The 23,655-nt window shown below is 39.2% G+C and overlaps 1 protein-coding gene across 6 annotated transcripts in view; it reads left to right on the top strand.

Annotated features, from left to right (window-relative positions):
• foxk2b (forkhead box K2b) overlaps positions 1 to 23,655 on the top strand; it is a 54,737-nt gene that overhangs the window by 14,948 nt on the left and 16,134 nt on the right. For 5 of the 6 annotated variants that reach the window (XM_081387303.1, XM_081387301.1, XM_081387305.1 and 2 more), the window contains exon 6: positions 2,018 to 2,068. In XM_081387303.1, the coding sequence (XP_081243429.1) occupies positions 2,018 to 2,068 (51 nt within the window). Of the gene's footprint in view, positions 1 to 2,017; positions 2,069 to 13,683; positions 14,217 to 23,655 lie in introns of those variants that run through there. The other variant, XM_081387306.1, reaches the window with a different exon arrangement.

Raw genomic sequence — 23,655 nt, 5'->3', positions numbered from 1 at the left:
AAATTTTTCAAGGCTTGCACCTTAGAGTCTATTTCAGGGTTTGCGTTCTCGAGCCACCAGTTACTGTTTTGTGCGGAAAGGTGGCATTAAGGGTTTTCTGTTAGAACGGTGTCGTCGTGTTAGCGTCCCCTAAGTTAATAACTGATGATCTTTGCAACGGAAGTGAATCAATCAATCAAAACTAACTTTAGCTGGACATTAACTTTATCCTAGAGCTGCTGTAAAGCCAAAACAATCTTTTCCTGTAATTTCCTATTATCACTGTAAAGCTGCTTTGAAACTATCTATATTGTTAAAAGAGCTATATAAATGAAGGTGACTTGACTATTTATTCAAATTAGTGCTGGGCGGTTTACCGGTTCATACCGAATACTGGTGTTTATTTTTGTTACGATATGAATTTTTAATATACCGCAATACCGGTGTATGTCACTTTAATCGGAACGCGGTGCTGCGCGACACAGTCTCACCCCTCATTTACAACACACGTCTGCGGCGCATTACAGCTGCGACAAGGTTTTATTCCGTCCTCCACGCGGTGCGTCAAAATAGACTAGGCGCCTAAATTTAGCGAAGCGGCGCGGAGAGCCGCTTCTGGGAAGCTTCGATCTGAAACACAAGCATTGACTAGAATGGGCACGAGACGTGTGGGGGTGAGAGTGTCGTTATTACGATTGAATCTTTCTTTATCTTTCCTGATAAAGCAGTGTTTATGAGCGTTGCTGCTTTGTGTACAGCCGTTACCGGGGAAACCACTGTTTCTGCCGCTCCTAAAGCGCGTCCTGCTGGCACCTCTTTGTAAACAGCCTTGCAAACCTGTATTATTAATATTAGTGTGGATTTTTTCTATAATATTCACTCATGACAATAAAATAGGGCATTATAAGTAAATCTGCTTCCGTATTTCCTCTCTCACTCAGTAGAAAATGTGGTTAACACCCATCATGCTTGAAAAAAAAAAAAAAAAAAAAAACGTTAAAAACCGTGAAACCGGTATAATTTAGAAAAAAAACGTGATGTTGATTTTTGGTCAAACCGCCCAGCACTAATTCAAATACAATTTATTTATTAATTTAATGAATATGCAAATGAGCCCCGCCTCCACTCACTCACAGCAGCTCAGAGATCCACTCGTTGACGATCACACGTTGATCTGATTGGTTACAAGGTAGTTTGTGATGTCAGAACCCGTGTTTTTGAGACTGTCTTCGGTTCACTGCAGTTTTAAAGGCGCAGTCTGTAAGATGGACAGCTAGTGGTCGAAATAGGTACTGCAGTCCAAATTCAAAATATCGTAGATCGTTGTTTCCGCCGCCCCATCCTCCTCAGACTAGACTTGTCAGTTTGAGGACGCGCAACAGGAACGAGCGCAATTAACAATGAAAGCAGAGGAGACTTGCACACTGTAAGTTAACGAGTTGATTTATCAGTATTTTAATACGATCTCGTCTCGTTCATAGAGATTTTTAGATGGATACCATGGCTTTTTAGGTTGTGTGTAATCTGCGATCTCTGACCCAGTTTGTTTGCTGGCTTTAATACGCTGTGTTTCCTGCCAACTGGCATCCCGGAGTGTCGAAATACTTTTGGGTGAACTGGCAGTGGGCGAGATCAAACAGATTAAAACAAAAACAGACATTTCAACACAGAACACAGATTTCAAAGTAAAATAACTGGCTGTAGAAGAAACAAGTATGTGAACATTAAGGACATTAAGGTTTTAACGGATAATGTTGGTTTTACTATAAGTCTGAAGGGATTGTTTTTAGATAGGATGGCTTTTAATAGATATTGATATATATGTGTAATTTTTTTTTGTTATTTATTTCTTTTTTTGTGTGTATGGTTTGTCTTGAAAATGTCTCGTTAAAAAAAATCAAAGACCACAATGGAAATAAGTTAATGCAACTTTATTGTGTTGTCCTTGACAAAGACATTGTGCATTCATTGCATTATGCTTTCATTATAGTGTTGGAATTTAGGGTTTATGATTTTTTTTATGCCTATTTGTTCACAGGGAAATGGCAGAATCTGAAGACATGCTGTCAGCAGAACAATCCGAAGACAGGTAACGTGTATTTGACTTTATTACTCGACAAACACGTGATTTATTGAGGTTGCCAATAATTTACCCTCTTTAGACCTATTGTTTATTAAAGATGGGGGTGTACATACACACTTACACACAAAGAGTGCTTATGCATGATTTATATTATTATATCATTATATCATATAAAATAATATAACAATTATGAAGTGTGAAATTCTGTTCACAAGCAGTTGCATGGCTGTGAATCTTTGGGTAGACAGCGAATCGATTCGCTTTGTGATTCATTGGTTTTTGGCTCAATTCAAGAACGATTTTTTACAAATTCAGAATGCTTCAATTCGAGATGATTCTCAATGAAATATGAATTTGATGATTAATTTTTTTTTAAGTGCATTCATGGGATTATTTAAATTCTTTCCCTAATGTGTCTTAGTCAGGGTGTGAATTACACCGCGACCTTCAGGGTGTCAGAGAGTGAGGGCAAAACAAAAAAACGTTGTTTAATGATGATACATTGAATTGCATTAAACATACAATTCTTCCATGGATAGACTTCCCTAAAATATTATGCATGTCAGTTTAGTGCATATCACGAGAGTTTGTGAGGGCGCAACGCAAATAACTTATTCATGCATGCAATAATTTAATGTTTATATTAGGGCTGTCAAAGTTAGTGCGTTAATAACGCGTTAACGCAAAATCATATTAACGGCACTAATTTTTTTAACGCACGATTAACGCAGCGCGTATTTTCTGTTTGACCCGTGACCCAACCCCTAGTTGGAGAAATGGAGATACACAGTGTTGGCAACTTACCGACATTGCAGACCCCTTTAGCGATTTTTTTTCCCTTCAACAAAGCGCCCAAACCTTATTTAGTTTCTGAGAATATACCGGTACCGCCGGTAGGCTACTGCTCTCTCAGCACCTCTCTCTCTCTCTCTCTCTCTCTCTCTCTCTCTCTCTCTCTCTCTCTCTCTCTCTCTCTCTCTCTCTCTCTCTCTCTCTCTCTCTCTCTCTCTCTCTCTCTCTCTCTCTCTCTCTCTCTCTCTCTCTCTGCGTCTCACGCGGAGGAGCAGCGCTTTAATTCAGTTAAACACAGATATTATGTTGCTTCTCTAATTTTACAAATATAGCCGAAATCAGAGCACGGATATTGTCTTTAGCTTATGTGTATTTGATTTCACCAGACGACGGCTCGATTATCAGAATTTTTGTGCAGATTAACGTCTTGGAAGGGAGAGCTGGTTATGTTTATTTGGTCGCGTTTCAGTCACCATTTCAAATTCATTCCGTTGTTTGACAACAGAAACAGTAAAATATACGTTTTATTGAGAATTTATTGAGAATTTAGCTTCATCAAAATGGGCACAGAGAGAGACAAACTACAATGTAATAATAAATGCTAAATGTACATTTAGCATTTTCAGAAGAGCTGCCCTGTCATGCAAAAATCTAAACATTTTTGTGTTAGTAAATTGCTCAGTGCAAAGAAAGAGAAGTAATGGGAACCTGGTATTTCTTTGTTCTTTCTAACAAAAACATCTATGACCTTTGAAACATGTCTGTCTTCATGCTATATTGACTATGGTTTCAATAATAAACATACATTTGCATAAAGCATCTATATTTATTCATGCCCACGTTGATTAGAGTATTACAAACTTGAAAAGTATTAATTTAAGGTGTATTTAGAACAAATAAAAAATGTGCGATTAAATGCGATTAATCGCGAGTTAACTCATGACAATCATGTGATTAATCGCGATTAAAATTTTTAATCGATTGACAGCCCTAGTTTATATATTTAAAGCATTAAATTGCTACTGAATCACGTTTCATTCAGTTCCTAGCATTTTAAATCAGTTACTGACTGAAAATGATTCACGTTTCAAAAATAAATGTTTCAAGAATGATGCATATGTGAGGATGTAATTCATATTACACACCCCTTCTGTTGCCACCAGATTTGTTTTTTTTTTTCTTGTAAAAGCTCCTGAAATGCCATTCTGCCTAAGTGAGATGCCGTCGTTTTGCCACACAGTCTCCCAGTAGCGTTAAAACACGGGTTTCCTAAATGGTTTCCTAAATGGTTTCTGGAAGGGCTTTCCAATGTAATTGTCGGCAAGGCTTTCTGGAGTGCTGAATATTGATCTCTACGCTCTTTATTTTAGTGATTGTGCATCCTGGTGGACATCGGTAGATACAGAAAATACCACAATGAGGCACAAAGAGCAAATGATGTGTGTGTGTGTGTGTGTGTGAGAGAAAGACAAGCCATAAAGAAGAAGAGATGCTAATGGCAGTGATAATGGGATGAGGCCAACCATATATTTCATCACATAAAGATTGTATTTCGAATTATCCACATAATTAATGAGCAAACTAATATAATGGCGTAATCCAATAATTCCCGCTTGTTCAATACATTGTTTCTCTAAAGACCTCATGACATCTTAATGGAAGTTTTATGGTTTATATACATTTAATGTTTTCAGGCTTTCTCTTTAGGCTGAATGTACCAAAAATATTAATAAGTCATCTCGTTCACAGGGGCGTATACTGGTTTTTGTGCAATCAAATCATCTCTAGAATGAACAATGTCACTCATTTCTCACCGTCCCTTTACTGACAATTTACTGATTTAATCTTTAAGTTTGATAAGCATGGAGGATATTTCACAATTTTATTTATACTTGCTCACTGACTTTAATTTGCTTCAGAGCACTTTTATTATTGTGGCCACTTGTAATGTGGCATATAGAAGAAATATATAGAAGAAATTTTCAAAAGGGGGTTTTCACTGTGATGCCATAGAAGAACCATCCAGTTGATGACGCTTGCTCACTCAAAAGTCATAAACATCAAACATGTCTGATATTTAAGATATGGGATTGGGTAGGATCTGGGGAAGTAATATAATGGTAATGACGCCACACAATTGAGGAGTTTTTTGACAAAAAAAGTCAGTTGCAACAAGCCTCAAAAGCCCCTTTTACACAGAGATTCCGGAAAATACACGGATAATGTGTTCCGGGATTGTTTGATTTTGGTTCATTCACACTGCCAGTGATTTTCCGGAATCTGTAAGTGCGTTCACACACATCCCGTAAAGACACGTGGCGTCAGGATGTCATTGCGATGGCACGTGCGTTGGGGCTGTCAAAATGAATTTCTTTCTTCAATATTAGCAAAATTCGAATTCTATTCGAATTCTAAAGGCAATACTTAAAGGTGCTTTAAGCGATGTTGGGTGACGTCACTTCTTGTTGATGTTCGAAGTACTGTCAAACAAAACGGAGGCTAGCTCGACCCTCCCTCCTCCTCATCCCGTCCCCTCCCCCCTTCCCTGCGTGCGTGCTGCATTCTGCATGCTTCTCTCTCTCTTCCACTCCAGTCCCCAAACCCCCCTTCATGTGCACGCGCACTAACCCCCCAACCCCCACCCCAAATCATTCTTGCCGGTTATTGGCTGGGACTCTGTTTGTTATGTTTAGTGGTGCGGGTTGGCCCAGTTTGTTTTTGTTGCCGTTTGTGGAGCCTGGGCTGTCTACAGAGACTGCGTTTTTTCAGTGTGTGTTCAGGGGACAGGCAGCTAGCGCATAGTGAGGAGATGTTTGCTCTGTGTGACAAAAAAATGTTTCAGCTTAAAAAACGCGTGACATTGCTTGAGCACCTTGAACCAGAGTCCTGCACGGGTCCGATTTTGTAAACCCGCACCTGCCCGTACCCGCAGTGCTTAAAACCGCATCCGTCCCGTTATCCGTCAACAGCACTAATTAAAATCCGCACCCGACCCGACCCGCTTAAAATAGAACCGCTACCCGACCCGCACCCGAAATAAAATCAGTTTAGACTATCACATTATAGACACAATTACAAAAATGTTTTTTTGCCAGGTCATACAGAAGTTATTACAGGACAATTAACACAAGGACAACTTCAGCCGAAGCTGTCAAAAGGCCGGTAGGCCTACATGAAGAACATGGCTAACGTTACCACAAAACTGAGTAGCCTTATAACATTTTACCAATCGAACAGATGCGGCTACAACACTATCTGCCACGCAATTCGTCTAGCCGACAATTTTGGGTTCAAACACGCCCTGCACACCACACATTATTAACAGTGTTAAATTTGAAAAATACTGTTCGATAGAACTGCTTTGTTACCACAGTTATCTGCGTGCTTCCTCGGCGATGAAGTTCCACATTTGCGGCTATCCAACACGAAAATGCATGCAGCAAAGCCTTTCACAATATTTTCTTCAGATAACTCCAAATTTCTCCCACACACTGGACTTTATTTTTGATGACGTATTGTCGACAACTTTACAATCTCCACTAGCTATTCTTTTCCTCAACTCCTCAGCATCCATCTCGACGACTGCAAGCAGATCGCTCGCGCGCCGTTATGAGGATTTTTTTAAAGTGAAAGTAACCTATACGTTATAGATTCCTGCATGGGAGGGCGGGGCGCGTGGGCACAAATAAGCTGATGTGGATTTTAAATGTTTTTTATTAACTTGAAATACTGGCATATTTTTGTAGATGTGTTCCTAAAATAATGCATATATTTTTTAGGGCTGACTTCTAATAGTCGAGGATTCGACGATTCGATTCGGAGAGGTCTGATTCGACTATGAACCTCATAGTTGAATACATATGGGCGTCAGTTTGGTTTGAAATGTGCTGGGGACAGAGACGCATTCGCATTTTCAGAAGGGCTGGGTACCATTTTTATTTTCTTTTTTTCGCTTTCGCGCAGGTCATGTTTTGAAAGACGATGTCCTGTAGCTTACTAATGTAAATAAATAAAAATGTATTCAAAAACCTGCTTCACGTTTTCAGCAGGGCTGCGGAGCGGCTGTGAGTTGACTCCACATGGTTCTCATGTGCGTTAAAAAGCTTTACGTGGTTTAATGTACCTAAACAATGATTACCAAATTCCCCTCTCATGTTGCTCCTCATAACCACTTAAAATGGTAAAAAAAATCGAACCCAGAGTCCAATTATTATGGACGTTAACAGATATTAAGCGTTTCTGCTTCACATTTTCAGCAGGGCTGCGGAGCGGCTGTGAGTTGACTCCACACGGTTCTCATGTGCGTTAAAAAGCTGACTCCACACGGTTCTCATGTGCGTTAAAAAGCTTTAAGTTGTTTAATGTACCTAAACAACGATTACCAAATTTCCCTCTCATATTGCTCCTCATAACCACTGAAAATGGTCAAAAAATCGAACCCAGAGTCCAATTATTATGGACGTTATCTGATATTAAGCGTTTCTGCTTCACATTTTCAGCAGGGCAGCGGAGCGGCTGTGAGTTGACTCCACACGGTTCTCATGGGCGTGAAAAAGCTTTACGTGGTTTAATGTAAACAACCATCACCAAATTTCTCTCTCATATTGCTCCTCATGTTTATGAAATGTTATGATATATGTGTGATATATATGTGTTTTTTAGCTCTTTTGTTTGAAATGGAAAAAATCTAGCTGCTATCTAAAAAAAAAAAAAAAAAAAAAAAAAGGTTCGACTATCAGTCGACTACGGCAAAATCTAACGAATCAGATTCGACTATGAAAATCCTTAGTCGAAAACAGCCCTAATATTTTTACTTTGCATGTGATTGTTTTAAACCCGTGTTTAGACCCGTGTTTCCCCCGTGTCCGACCCGCACCCGTATCCGACACAGTTGGATATTTCTCACCCGTTTGAGCAAAATTTGCGGGTCACCCGTCGGGTACCCGCGGGTACCCGAACCCGTGCAGGACTCTACCTTGAACGCGCTGTGTGAAAGGGGCTAAATTGAGCCATCCGCCTCCCCCCAACATTTTAAAAATCTAAAGAACAAAGAACCATAAAGAACCTTTTATGGAATGAAAGGATTCTATAGAGCAGGGGTATTAAATTAAAGGTCCAAGAGGTCCGATCTCTATATTTAAGTTATACATTTCCTTCGGGGTAGCTGTAGGACTCTGTCAAAGGAAAAAATCTTCATTCGTTGCATTCATCAGAGCCAAAGCAGTGAAATTTTGACAAATATTTTCCAAAAAAAAGGTAAATATTACTCCTAGCTGGATATGAATATAAAAAGGTTAGAATAGCATAACATAAATGCTAGTGATAAACATAGCCATGTTAAGACAGTGTCTTACGTTTTAGTATGACCCACTAGCATTTAGTCAGGGGCGGTCAGTCTTACTTTTCAGTGCCAAATTAGGCCAATCTCAGTTTTTATGTAACTGATTAAAAAAACTAACTTAAAGGTTTAATGTCTAACTAGTGTTTAACTTTAATGTCTCACTAGTCTTAGAGGTGTATGCAAATGGTCCCAAATGTTTTTTTTTACATTTTTAGACACCTTTGTGTATGGCACAAGGAAGGCCTTGGGACTGAGAAAACACACTGGGAGAGCAGGTTTACCTCTTAAGAAATGTGTGGACCATTTTTATATTTTGCTCAAAGAAATAAACTACTAAAAACAAAGTACATAATCTAATAATCAAAACTCTCATCATGAGTACAAAACAAAGTGAACTAGTCATTTCAAAGCTCGTCTTCCCTTCCCTAAATCATTTTCCAATTCATAACATTGTTTTTTTTTTTTTTTTATGGAATGCTCTTACTATGCTGATTAATAATGCTAATTGTATGCTATGCATTAACTTGTTAAACAGTCTGAGTCATCTCTATTACAGAGAAAAATAACCGTATTTGCTGCAATCTGCAGCGTTTTAGCACGGAAGCGGAAAGGGCTTGAATGAAGTGTGTTTGGCTCTAGATAAAAATATTAGAAGATGTAGTGCCAAAAGACCATTACCGTAAGCACTCACTTTAAAATATAAAAGGTAAAATGGCTCAAGTATGTCCCCTTTGCCTTCACTAGGCCTTTAAGTGTGACATGCATTTTCACAAGTACAAATTTCCATGTAGTCTATCAGTTAAAAATGAACTAAAAGCTGCATGCATAATGTAAGAGAATTATCAAAGTGCGCGGCTTTATTCTGTGCCTTCATCTCTTCCGTCTATTGGCTATTGTAATTTACACCCTTGTTTCTACAGTGACATTCAGCATGTTTCTTATGACAACATCTGACATTTATGTTTATCGTGGCGTGAGAAACTCACATATACCATGTGAAATCCAATGGGAGCGGTCAGACTGAAACGGATTTCCAGAAATGCGATTTGAATAGGATTCAAAACGCATGAATGTAGCTTGAAACTGATTTATACAAATTGCATTTCATGTGATGTTTTTTCGACATTCAAACTTGCAAAATACGATCAGATTTCAATATAACATGCACAAAAACGGATTTTGAACGAGGCTAGCAATGTTGAAAAGAAGGCGTGTTGAACGGTCTCTGTTATTGGTGGAGTGAACGATGGGGGCGTGGCTAAAGGGTTTCTGCCATTGGTGGAAAGAGGATCTGTCAGGACCAATGGGAAAATCCGCGGAACCTCGCATCATTTCCTTTAGCGATATTTTGAACACGAAGACGACGGTGGTAAGAGAGATTTTTCTATTGTACTATTACTAGGCATATTTATTCTGCATATCCTATTCTATCTATATTTTATTAATGCTCCATAGAGTCAGTTATATTTTTGAGTCACAGATGTATTTACACCATCTGAGAGGTAAAAGCCTTTGTTACACAGGAAGCTCAGACTTCGTTCAGTGAATGCAGGTTTTTGTCATTATTTTAGTGTTTAGAAACAGAGACAGTTGTCAGATTTCATTGGTGATTTCAAAATATGAAATTTAATCGTAAGCTTGGAGAACAGCTTTGGAGGATTTGATGTTTCCCCATTCAAAGAGATACGAGTTGTTCTTGCATGACTGAATTAGCGCTTCAAAGATGGCCGCCGACTGAAATGACTTGCTTTAAAGGGAGTTTTGGTACATCTAAATAACATTTTGTGTGTTTTGCAGGTATTGTGACTGGGATTATGTCCATGTAGAGGTGAAAAAACAAGTATAGATGTATATGTTGGAGCACAAGATGACCAGTAGTGCTGGACGTGGACAGGTACTGTAAAGTGAAGTATGCAGTGTCTGAGTAGGTACTACATTTGAGTTTGAATTTATTTCAAGACTACTCTTGCCGTACTGTTTTCCGCCTACAATATAGTTAGGGAAGTGTTTGATTATATATATTCTAGTCAACTATTCATGAAGATCAATTATTAAAATGTTTTCTTTTTGCTACTCATTTGCTGTGATTATAAAATAAATGTTTTCATAGTTAATGATGCTGTTGTGTTTTTAATACAGATGGGTGTGTAGAACTGATGATTTGAACTGTGATGTTGGTCACTTGTAGTGTTCAAGCTAAATAAAGCAATAACCTATCCTACAATCATTCTGTGGCTGTAATGATTTTGTGATCGATGAAATGCAGAACACTTGCATTTGATTGGCCCTCTTTATTGCTTATCAGGCATAATATGCAAATAAATAACATAATAATCTACAAGCAAAACAGAAGTTGTGTCATGTATGTTGTATGTGTCTCAATACATTACAAAAACACCTCATAAGTGTTTACATCCACTGCTTAGTCAGTGGTAACAGAAGTTTGATTGACAGCGAATTAAATCACACTTTGACCTGCTGTCTCCATTTTTTTTTTATGCAGTCGGTTTGTGATCAATTCACAAGTCTTTCCATCGCCAGACTCTCAACACGTTTGGGTAATAAAACAGTGTGTCCTGTCCTATTGTTTGGATGTGTATTGTGTTAGGTGACACATACACCACTCACAACAATCACCTGACACCTGACCTCACGTTGGATAAAAGCGTCTACTGAATGATGAATGTAAGTGTAGCATCAGGCTTTATCAGGTGTCAGTCTGTGGCATTTCCCTGCAGTCTTCTGTTCCCCCGCTGGTCATTTGAACGAGGTTCATGAGGATTGAACAGCTGTCAGATAAACATTAGTTTGAAGGGTCGTTTCATTGGGAAGACTATCATCCCCACATCCTCCTGAGACAAAAGACAACAGAGTAACGTCTCCCTCTAGTGGCTGATGCACAACTGACTAGTCCTGAACACAAATCAATAGGCGCTTAATGCATTTATCCAACCTTTTGGCACAGACTTTCTCAGGCAATATATGCTTTAAATAAATAGCACTTCACTTATATTTATACTTTATGTGAGTTGCATTTATTACCACTTGCAGTTAGTATAAGCAAGATGTTTTTGTTGTTGTTTACACTTGTTGCAAAACTGCCAGATATATAATATTAACGGTTTAGACATTAAATGACCATAGTGTTCCCTGTGTGTGTGTGTGTGTGTGTGTGTGTGTGTGTGTGTGTGTGTGTGTGTGTGTGTGTGTGTGTGTGTGAGAGAGAGAGAGAGAGAGATTGTGTGTGTGTGTGTGTGTGTGAGAGAGAGAGTGAGTGAGTGAGTGAGTGTAAGTGTGTGTGTGTGTGTGTGTGTGTGTGTGTGTGTGTGTGAGAGAGAGAGAGAGAGAGATTGTGTGTGTGTGTGTGTGTGTGTGTGAGAGAGAGAGAGAGTGTGTGTGTGTGTGTGTGTGTGTGTGTGTGTGTGTGTGTGTGTGTGTGTGTGTGTGTGTGTGTGTGTGTGTGTGTGTGTGTGTGTGTGTGTGTGTGTGTGTGTGTGTGTGTGTGTGTGTGTGTGTGTGTGTGTGTGTGTGTGTGTGTGTGTGTGTGGATCTGAACATCCTAAAATCAAAATACATTTGCTTTGAGATGCAAAATGATGTAAAGTCTTGTTTTGAGGCTTAGGTTTCTGCTTAACAAGAACAAATATGTGTCAATGAGTTATAAAAACTAGTTTTTGCTTGAACTAAGTCCATTGGCAGATATCTGTTATTTTATTTTATCATAAACTGTTTATTTTGATCATTTTATTTTCAGAAAACAAGACCTCTTATGTCATTTTGTTTCTAAATGAAATGTGTCTTGATTTAGGAATCTTTAGGCATTTGCATTGGAAATACTGAGGAAGAGCAGCACTTGTTTACAGTGTGATCCGAAGGAAACGTAAAAGTTATTTGCATGTTCTAGTGGTTGGGAGTGGAGGTGTTGAAACCATAAGCTACTTTTTTTTTTTTTTGTAAAAGTAATTAAAATGTAATATGGTCGGTTGGAACAACTCACCGTGTTTCTCCGTAAACATTTACATTTAGAAAACATATCAGTATATTTTGTTCCATTCAGTTTATTCCTTATATTTTCTTTACTTGGTTTAAAACGGTCTTGAAAACGTCTTAAATGTACCGTCATACAACCTTCAGAAACCCTGGGTAAAGAATCATGGAATGTGCTCAAATAACAGGGTAACAAAGGCAGCATTGAATCATAAGGAAAAAATACCATATTAAGCATGGTTCTACTATATACTTCCTACTGTAAAATAAACAAGTGAATCAATTGTGGTACGTGTGAAAGTGATTATGCAGGACAAGATTCTCCATTGTTCCACAAACAGCATGTGCTTCCTCTCAGAGCCGTTCTCGGGTGTAACGGGGTGTGATCGTGAACGCGCCCGGGCGGGTCACACCCATAGAGCACTGTTTACAAACACCAGGAAGAGATGACGTCACCCTGCTCGAGCACATGTTCCGCGAGTATGCTCGCACATCTCCCTGTGCGCGTGCACTTCGTCGTGGAAATGACGTCTGCTGAACGTATAGAACGTCGTTCTACGTGTAGTTTAAGGAAAATGGGGGGTTTCGCGCTTAAAACGAGGCAAAAAAACGCGTTTGTTTTCATGACCTCCATACTCAAAACACACACGCTGACGGGCGCGGAGGATTGTGGGGGAATCGGCGACTGCAGACGTGGAGAACCGTAAAACACGGAGTGGATTCCAGTAGGATTCTGCTCTAGGGTTACTCTGTTTTCAAATATACAGGAAAATAAATGCTTGGGTTTTTTTCCCCCACTCAAGAGATACACTTTATTTTTAGTTTATAAAGATACATTATTATAAGCTTTTTTTGATTGAAGATCAGTGACGGATTATAAAAAAATGCATATCACATATTAACTAATTGTGAACTATTAGAATATGTTAAATTGGTGATGAGCTAAAAACCTTGGTTCATTATATTGAACCACAGTTATAGATTCTAAATTTCTATTTTTTTTATTTTATTTTTTTTGGCAACATTGTTAAAATGTTTTAAACCTGTTTAAAATGTTTAAAATCTGCCCATTACCCTAGTATAAAATACAATTTTACTTTAAAGGTATTTTTATCGGTAGAATTGATGTACGTGAAATATTCCCAAAGCATTAATAGGCACACACACACACAAAAAAAGGGGAAAAAACATAACAGTAAGACAAATACGAATAAAAATAACCATTTAAATCAATTAAATTAAATAGCCACTCTATTACAATAATCTTTTATTTTTATTTAAAATATTTATTTTATTCTAGAAATCCCTATTTTATTTGTATTCGATACTTTCTTATTGTAATATTTTTATATTTATTTATTTATTTACTTGTTATAAAACCATTTCACGTCCTTTACACAAATCTCCAGACCAGTGTTTACAACTCTCCGCGTACATGCGTGTTGGGGCACAGCGCAACCGACCTTCAATCCGTCAAATCGTCCATGTTTTTTATCTCATTGGCTGCGATTGAATTACTGCATTCCTTAGAGCGCCTCTAATTGGTCGGCGCACCCGTCAATCACAGAACCCCCTCCTCCAGCGCGCTTTGATTGGCTAATCCCCCCTTCCCTTTCTCTCTGGTGTATCGCGGCGGTGGGTCGAGTCGCCGCCGCTGCTGATGCTGGTGTCTCCGGTCGGGCACGTTTAACGTTTCATATTTTCCCTTCATATTCATATCGTGCCCCGTTCCGTGTGCGGAAAGATAAAGATGGCAGCGGTGGCTCGTTTGGAGGGTCGTGAGTTTGAGTATGTGATGAAGAAGCGCTCGGTGACGGTGGGTCGGAACTCGTCGCAGGGTTCGGTGGACGTGAGCATGGGCCACTCGAGCTTCATCTCCCGCCGGCACCTGGAGATCTTCACCGCGGCGGCCGAGGACACTGGCTCGGGCCCGGGCGGAGGAGAGTTTTATCTGCGCTGTCTGGGGAAAAACGGGGTGTTCGTGGACGGGGTGTTTCTGCGGCGGGGGGCGCCACCCCTGCAGCTACCGAGAATGTGAGTTATTATCATAACCTTCATCATTCTTCATCGTGCTTATCATACCATCATCATCATCCTCGGCGATGTTATTGTTGTTGTTGTTATGGTGAAACGCCGGGAGCACGTGCTAGTGTGCCTATGCCGCACAAAATTTTCGTTTCGCTTTCAGAGGCTCTCTGGGCTGTGTCTCATTCCCCAGTGAGGTGCCTAACTAGACAGCGTTCACGCGCTTCATGTATTCATGCAGCATTTTGGCCATTGTGTGGAGAAGCAGATTCATTGTTTTTAGAGCATCATGCAGAATTTTTGGGGCCACCAAAACAATTCTGCTTTTTTTTTTTTTTTTTTTTTTTTTACGAGGGCATGGCAGACCCCATCTTACTTCACCATAAATGCATGCATTAAGTTTGGGGTGTCATGGACACATGCTGCTACAGATTAAGAGCATCACAAGCGTGCACTTTTGCGTGAATTGTGTGTATATAGATTTTTTGGGGGGAGGGCATTATACAGGCTTGCAGCATTTTGGGGTGTTAAAGGTGTGTGCAACATTTTTGGACATCCAAGGGTGTGTGTAGCAGCATTTTTGAGAAACAATAGGTGCATTCAGCATTTTGGGGCATCATAAGCGTGTGCAGCAGCAATTTGGGGCATTATAAGTGTGTGCAGCAGCAATTTGGGGCAGTATAAGCGTGTGAAGCAGCATTTGGGGCATTATAAGCATGTGAAGCAGCATTTGGGGGCATCATAAGCGTGTGCAGCAGCATTTTGGGGCATCATAAGCGTGTGCAGCAGCAATTTGGGGCATCATAGGCGTGTGCAGCAGCAATTTGGGGCATCATAGGCGTGTGCAACAGCATTTTGGGGCATCATAGGCGTGTGCAACAGCATTTTGGGGCATCATAGGCGTGTGCAGCAGCATTTTGGAGCATCATAAGCATGTAAAGCAGCATTTTGGGGTATCATAGGCGTGTGAAGCAGCAATTTGGGGTATCATAGGCGTGTGAAGCAGCAATTTGGGGTATCATAGGCGTGTGCAGCAGCATTTTGGAGCATCATAAGCGTGTGTAGCAGCAATTTGGGGTATCATAGGCGGGTGCAGCAGCATTTTGGAGCATCATAAGCATGTAAAGCAGCATTTTGGGGTATCATAGGCGTGTGAAGCAGCAATTTGGGGCATCATAAGCGTGTGTAGCAGCAATTTGGGGCATCATAGGCGTGTGCAGCAGCATTTTGGAGCATCATAAGCATGTAAAGCAGCATTTTGGGGTATCATAGGCGTGTGAAGCAGCAATTTGGGGTATCATAGGCGGGTGCAGCAGCATTTTGGAGCATCATAAGCATGTAAAGCAGCATTTTGGGGTATCATAAGCGTGTGTAGCAGCAATTTGGGGCATCATAGGCGGGTGCAGCAGCATTTTGGGGCATCATAAGCGTGTTCAGCAGCATTTTGGGGTATCATAGGCGTGTGAAGCAGCATTTTGGGGCATCATAAGCGTGTGTAGCAGCAATTTGGGGCATCATAGGCGGGTGCAGCAGCATTTTGGAGCATCATAAGCATGTAAAGCAGCATTTTGGGGTATCATAGGCGTGTGAAGCAGCAATTTGGGGCATCATAAGCGTGTGTAGCAGCAATTTGGGGCATCATAGGCGTGTGCAGCAGCATTTTGGAGCATCATAAGCATGTAAAGCAGCATTTTGGGGTATCATAGGCGTGTGAAGCAGCAATTTGGGGCATCATAAGCTTGTGTAGCAGCAATTTGGGGTATCATAGGCGGGTGCAGCAGCATTTTGGAGCATCATAAGCATGTAAAGCAGCATTTTGGGGTATCATAAGCGTGTGTAGCAGCAATTTGGGGCATCATAGGCGGGTGCAGCAGCATTTTGGGGCATCATAAGCGTGTTCAGCAGCATTTTGGGGTATCATAGGCGTGTGAAGCAGCATTTTGGGGCATCATAAGCGTGTGTAGCAGCAATTTGGGGCATCATAAGCGTGTTCAGCAGCATTTTGGGGTATCATGATAGGCAATGCTGTCTAGGTAGGCAGCTCACTAGAATTTCAAACACCACTTCTAAACAAATGCATATACATGTTAATATCACCTGTCAGAAATGTGCACAAAATAAATAAATGTGTGTTGTGTGTCATGGAAGAATGAGTGTTGTTTTTGTCTCAGATGGAGTGTAAACAGTAAACACTCACAGGGTTAGATGTTAACTAGGGGTTTAGATCCTGACAGCATCAAAGGCTCTTTCTCAAATGGATTTTTTATTTTTGGCATCTCAGAAAAGCCCCGTCTGTCAGTTAGCTAGGTTTTGTGTCAGATGTTTGCATTTTCTTATTTGTTTGTCTTGAGAAGATGTTGGACATCTGGGTGTGTTGACATTATCCTGAAGTCGACCTTTGGATCGTGATCATCGTGCTTTATCTGTTTTGAATGAATCGTCTGATTTGTACTTAGTCTCACCCACGGCTGGCCAGCGCATTTCAGAATCATTTTGCACTGAAGATTTCAGGTATCTCTTTTTGAACGACATCAAATCACAGCGTCAAGCACGACTGTAGTGCACACTTATCCCTTTGCTTTTTTTAACACATGACCCACATATCTCAATATAACAACAAATCTGTTGCACCCTACAATGCCAGCCTTTAAAGCTATTTTATGCACTGCCATTTTCAGCTCGTCTCATTTCAGCAAACCTTTCTGTTGAATTCTGCACAGGTTTAGAAATGCACATCACCTCTAGATCATCTTGATACGTGGTGTCACTTTAAGAGTGCAGTAAGGTAGTGTGAGCTGATATAGTTTGACTGATTAGCGCTTTCTAAATATGGAGGCATGCATGTTTCGTTTGTTTGAGTTATAAAGAGACTCTCTGATGTATTTGTGCTGACAGACTTGATGTGGCTTCAGAAAATGTAAATAAGGCTTTTTATAGCCAATATTTATCTTTAAAGCTAGGGTATGAAATCTGTTATTTCTCTCCCTAAATTTTTTTTTTGTTCGTTTTAATGTTTCTGGATTCCATTGTAATGGTTTAATTAAATTTTAATAATCTAAAAGAACGTTTTATCAGTTGAATTAATAAAATGTTAATTATAATATTGCCCTATGAAATCTGTCTATTAAATTTTTTCTAGATTCTGTTTTATGGTTTAATATAAATTTATTATCAAAATAATGTGGTAATCAGATGAATGCATAAACATTTAATATTCTAAAATGTAAGCAATTGAAATTTGAACAATTCCTTTTATTTTTAATGCCAGACAAAGTGTTGCGAAACAAAGGTTTACTGTTATGTACAAAATTAAGTTTTGATAAAAATGAAACATCTTTTAAGGAATAATAAATAAATAAACAGTATTGCTATTAATGCTATATATTATACTTTAACAAAGTACATTCTACTTTGCAATAGGGGTGGGAATCACAGGGTACCTCACGATACATGGCTCACGACACAGCAATTCTGTGATAATCAATATATTGCTAGACAATCCTATAACGATACATCACAATATGTGTCTAACTATGAAAATAAAATGCCTGAGAAAAGGTTAAGTGCAGGTTTTTTCTTTTTATTAAAGTCCAAACTTTTAGAAAACGGCACAACATTTTTTCAGTCTGTAAATTAAATCGAACATTTTAATTAATTTAAACATTTTATGCTTATATTTTTTAAAAGCTTAAACTTTTCTTTGTGTGTAAACTGACACATTTAACTGCTTACCAACCTCTTTTATTTAAACCTGGGAACATCTCCGTGTTTACCAGCTGCTTCCTTAAAATAAACCTGGGAAAGTGTCGTCAAAGGGTACTGACTTTTATACTTTAACATTTTAAAAATGTGACGACACCAGCTTTTCCGACTAAGCGTTTCGAGCGCTGTTGAGCGGATTCTTAAACGCCTCTGATTGGCCAATTGTGTTCACACGTTCAACACATGTCTGTGATTGGCTAGTGGCTACAATGATCAACGGTTCCAAAACATGTTGCAAATAGACATCGTCTACATTTAAAATAACGAACTTGAGCGCGCAAAAGACACGACGTGAACCATTTTATGACTGGATTTCGTGTTTCCATCTGCATTTTTCACGGAAATCATAGGGCCTTGTATAGTGAAAATGTGCATATTTCCTTCTTGCATTTATGCATTTGCCAGATGCTTTTATCCAAAGTGACTCGCATTGCATTCAAGGCATGTTTTACCAGTTAATGCATGACCTAGACGTGGCTAGCGCAGTGAGGACTGACTTATAATGGCTTACTTATAGGTGACTGCACTGAAACGGGTTGTTTATAAATGTTTGTCCTTTAGCAGTTTTGTGTGTCTGTAAAGCTGTTAGCGTGCCATACGTGCTGGATGCTGTTGCTAATTACACTGCCACTTCTCTAAAGATTAGAGACAGAGCCACGTCCACACTTTAATTATCAAGAAATCAATGCGTCGCACCCGCGGAGACATGCAGTACGTCCAGATGGTTTGTATGGACTGTAATGGACAGCGCGTTTGAGGTAGAGACGCTCTGAGTCACAATATTGATCAAGAAGCTAAAGAGCATTTAATTAGTGGAGATTCGCTGCTATTGGCTCTCTGTCAGCACAAAGAGATGCTGACGTCTCCACACATGTCATGACCTGGCCTAGACAAGAAACCATGAGCTCTTTCAGCATTATTTTTTTGTCTTTATTGTTTGGAATGGATTCAAACATGGTGAAATGTTTTAAAGCATCCTATTCTTGTCTCTATGCCCCGGTCAAACACTGTTTAATATGTCCATCGATCCTGGGGGTCTTTTCCAGAGTGTTTCTGATTTATTATGATGTTTTTATGTGCAGAAGCAGCAGTGAGGTGTCAGGTGAGGAGAAGGTCATTGGTTTGGGATGTGTCGTAAAAGACTATGCTAAATAAATGCACCTCCCGCTGGGGTCGGTTGAAGCCAGAGAAACCCAAACACTGAATCTGAACCCACTGACCTTCTGCTCAGAGACAGAAACTCCTCTGTGAGGGAGTTTACACTGTGAAGATGTTAGAGCTGAACAGTGCTGGATAAATTGAGAATCAAACATTTTTTTGTTTCAAACAGAGGTCACGATTCTCAACTTGACAACTAGATAGATAAAATAACATGTAATTTACTAGAGGTTCTGACCGAATGTTAATTTCTGCAGTCTTTTAAAACTTTGAATGATTCAATGACTCATAGATACTTCACTTGTTTCATGAGTGGATGATTCAGCGTTTTTGAACGAATCTCTTGAATGAATGATTCAATGACTCACGAATGAATGATTCAATGACTCACTCATGAATACTTCACTTATTTTATTCTTGGATGGATTAGCGTTTTTGAATGAATGATTCAAAGACATTTTTTAACAGTATCTTGTCGCCTCCTGGTTAGGGCTGTCGCGGTGAAGGATTTTCCCTTGCGGTAATTTTAAATGGCTCAATAGCGCGATATGCGGTTTTACCGCATTTATTAATTTTTTTTTATTTATTTATATTTATTTGTTGCTATATAAATAATCCGCATGCACAAAAACGAGTACATTTTTAGTAACCAATAAACTGAAACTAAACGGCGTCTCTGCGCATTTGAAAGCCTGTCACTCAGCGCGCAGTTGTTACGGCAATGGACTGTCTTTGAGTGAGTCATTAAACTATTCATTCAACAACATGTTCAAAAACGCTGATTGATTCATTAAAAGATAGTAATGAAACAAGGTTAATTATTTTTTAACTTTGAGCTCCACTTTTCAAGGCTCAGCTAACCAGCAATGCGACGCATGTGTAACGCTGAAGCTTCACTTAATGGAGACAAATGGCATTGATTCAATGCGTGACTCACTGAGTTTTGTTTCCCGCGACCGCAAGTTCCTCGCGCTGTGGATGCTGACCAGCGCTGTCGCTGATGCCATTCATGGTAAATAACCTTTATTTTAAACGTTAAAATGACAGGACAAATATTTACCTTTCCTTGGACACGGTAACCTTTTCACAAATATATGACTTGACCTCAAAGACAGACGCAGGTAATCGCACGCGCTCAGTCGATCGCTCTCATTCACAGTCTGTTTTGGCTTAAGTGCAAATCCACGAAGCCTCTGTACAAATCACCATGATAAAACCATGATCGCCGCGTCTTATCATTATTAACTTATTTAATATCAATACATGCACGAAGTTCAAAACAAGAAGGGTATAGCCTTATGAAAAAAGAAAACACGCGAATATCGCGGTTGCTGCGGTTACTTGAATTCCTCTGCGGTTGGCTTGTCAGTAGCGCGGTACTGCGATATTGCGGTTATCGCGACAGCCCTACTCCTGGTGGCATATAGCGATGTAATCGATATAATCTTTATTTGAAGTGCCATGTTACTTTCTAAAGGTGATTTCCTTTAGATTTTTTTTCCCAGTTCTTTTTTTGATATGAATGTTTGTAACTAGGGCTGCACGATTAATTGCAATAAAACTGCACGCGATTTGGCAAAGGCTTTGATTATTTTGTGCGCAACTTGTCAGTGGAGTGCGGCTGATTGGTAGTAAATACTGCCCCATCTGAACACCAGAGGGCGCTCTCACGCAAACACGATAAATATGCCCCGCCGCAGAAGTACAATATTTTTTGTCAGCCGAAACCACTTTGTGTCATTCAGACCTCATATTATGAAGCGATGCGAGTGCTTTGTTTGTACAAAACAGAATTTACCACTTTATTTACAAAATATAAATCTCCAATGCAAGTTTAAGCAACAACATCTGGTCTCGCGTCAACAGAACACGCATGCATCGCGCGTTGGAAATTTATATTTTGTAAATAAAGTGGTAAATTCAGTTTTTTTTGTACAATCAGAGCACTCGCATTGCTTAATAAAATTGGGGTTAAACCACTGGAGTCACATGGGTTACTTTAATGATGTCTTTACTAGCTTTCTGGACCTGGAAAGTGGTAGTTGCGTAGGCTGTCAATGGAGGGACAGAAATCTCTCAGATTTAATTTAAAAAAAATAAAAATAATGTGTTTTGAAGATGAACGAATGTATTGCGGGTTTGGAACGACATGAGGGTGAGTAATTAATGACTATTTATTTTTTTGGGTGAGCTAACCCTTTAAGATTTGAAAAATGCCTAACTAATCTCTAATGACGTTTTTTTTTTTTTTATATTTTTTTACTCATTCATTATTTTATAAGTTTAGTCATGGCTTAATTTTATAGTTTAGTCCCAGTCTTTCCCCTCTGTGTCTACATCTTGGTTTACTGTCATGGCTCTAGACAGGACTTTACCGCCGGAGGAGTGAGTCAAGCTTTAATATCTGTTATAGTGTTGTAAGACAGTGAGTCACTGGGAATGGGATTGTTTCTGTCTGGAAGTCATTAGGGTTTGCTTTGGTCCATCTTTGAGCATATACACCCCAGCTGATGACGTGATCTAGTTTTAGACTCCACTAACTCACTTCTTGCTCTCTTCTGTAGCTGTTGTGAGGATCTTACACTCTTGAAGCTTAACATGCCAAAATATTTCACACTGCCAATGAAGTTATTTAATTAAAATTGATTTATAGTTGTTATGACAAGTATCTGTTGTTCCTTAGTGTACTTGCAAAAAAAACAAAAAACGTGGGAAGTTTAATTTGATACATACTCTACAAAAACTAAGTTGCACTAACTGTGTTTTGGTGTTGCTAAACCCAGTTTGTAAAGAGTGTAAGTTTTGGCGTGATTCCTCTGCTTTAAGTGTTGAGCGGTGCAGACTGGGGAGGACGAACACTCCCACCATAGTCAAATACCTTCTGTGTCATTAGTTAGGGCCAACACTTTTTGCTGTTTTACCAAAGGCAAACGCACTCATAATTGAAGCGACACGCTCATTTTTTTCCAGGCGCAGCGAGATGAAAAAATCTCAACTTTTCAGAATGCCTCAAGCACACCGCAGGTCATGTGACAAGAACCAACCAATCAGCTTCGCCCTTTCCATAACAACATTGAAAGCTCAGTCAACATGAAAGATGGGGGTGCACCCAAACACTATGGGTGTTTTTCTCTTCTCCGTAAATAAATCTTGTAGCAGAGCTAGCGTTTTTCGGTGGTGGAAATCCATTAGCTACTAAAACTTCTTTGTTGTTGTGGAGAGCGCAGTGCATGGTTGCATAGCAACGACAGATGCCACGGGAAAATCGGACCGAATTTTACTATTAATAATAAAAGATAAGCTAAAGAGCATTGTAAATGTCTGTAATTTATCATTTTTGACTCATTCTTTTTATAAAAAAAAGATTTAAAGGCTGAAATATGTGAGGTTTAACTTTTTATAAAGCCTTTTGTCACAACTTCATTTGAACTTGTACATGTTACTAGATAACAACATGTTGCAAGACACTCTTTTAAAAATGGCCATCATTTTTAATGGTATTATTTTAATGTTTATGTAAACAAAAAGTACATATTGATGCTAATTCTATTAGCAATTTTATTTGTTATTTGCTGGTTTTCGACATAAAACTTGGTGAATTGATTTCATTGTGTAGTTCTTTTTGAACAGGATTCTGTGATAACCGTGATAATTTTTTTGATGACTGAATTCATTGAAATAAAATGATTCTTTTTCAGAATTTCTTTGATTTTAATATTTTTTTTTTTGGTAATGAGTCGTGTAGGTCTTAAATTTCAATCTTTATGGTCTTAAAATGTCTTAAAAAGGTCTTAAATTTGACTTACTGAAACCTGCAAGAACCCCCACAAAAGACCATCTCTCTGTCTACTGAACTAATGTGTAAACATTATGGGAAACGCTCTAGCCAGACGGGATTTAAACTGTCGGCTGGAGACCCAAGTTTGGTTTGAAGATGAAAAACATACCAAGCACAATGTTCTCTCTCCATTCCTGATTTCTAACTCACTCTCAGCGTTCAGCTTGTCTTAAAGCTGCTGCTCTCCGTATGGTTTCCTGTCGTCTCCGGTTATGTTCATATGTAAATTGCGTGAGCTTATTTTGTCCATTTATATCGAAAGATCTGAAAAATGCATACATTTACCCAAACATAGACTCTCCTCGAAGAAATCAGGACAGAAGTGGTTGAAAGTGGACTAAAGAGACGGATTAAAACACCAGGTGTAAACTGTTAGTTTGAACCGCGAGAAGCGTCAATTGCTGTCATTTACATTGTGCGTCAGTCAAGTACAAGTGTTACTCTTTTGGTGTAAATCGATTGCTTCACTTCAAAAGGCCTTTATTAACCCTCTGGGGTCTGAGGGGTTTTTGGGGTCCTTGAGATGTTCTGACATGCCCTGACATTTGTGCTTTTTTCAGTTGCTTATAAACATATTAATGGCAAAGGTGTAAATTCACTCTATTTAGCACAAACAGGGCTACCATAATATGTGAACAACTTGCATGTACATGTTTGTATTTTTGATAGAATAATGTAAATGCATGTTTT

The sequence above is a fragment of the Scardinius erythrophthalmus genome, assembly GCF_964197995.2.
Source record: "Scardinius erythrophthalmus genome assembly, chromosome: 1".
Taxonomy (NCBI): domain Eukaryota; kingdom Metazoa; phylum Chordata; class Actinopteri; order Cypriniformes; family Leuciscidae; genus Scardinius; species Scardinius erythrophthalmus.
This window is presented reverse-complemented; position numbering and strand designations above follow the sequence as displayed.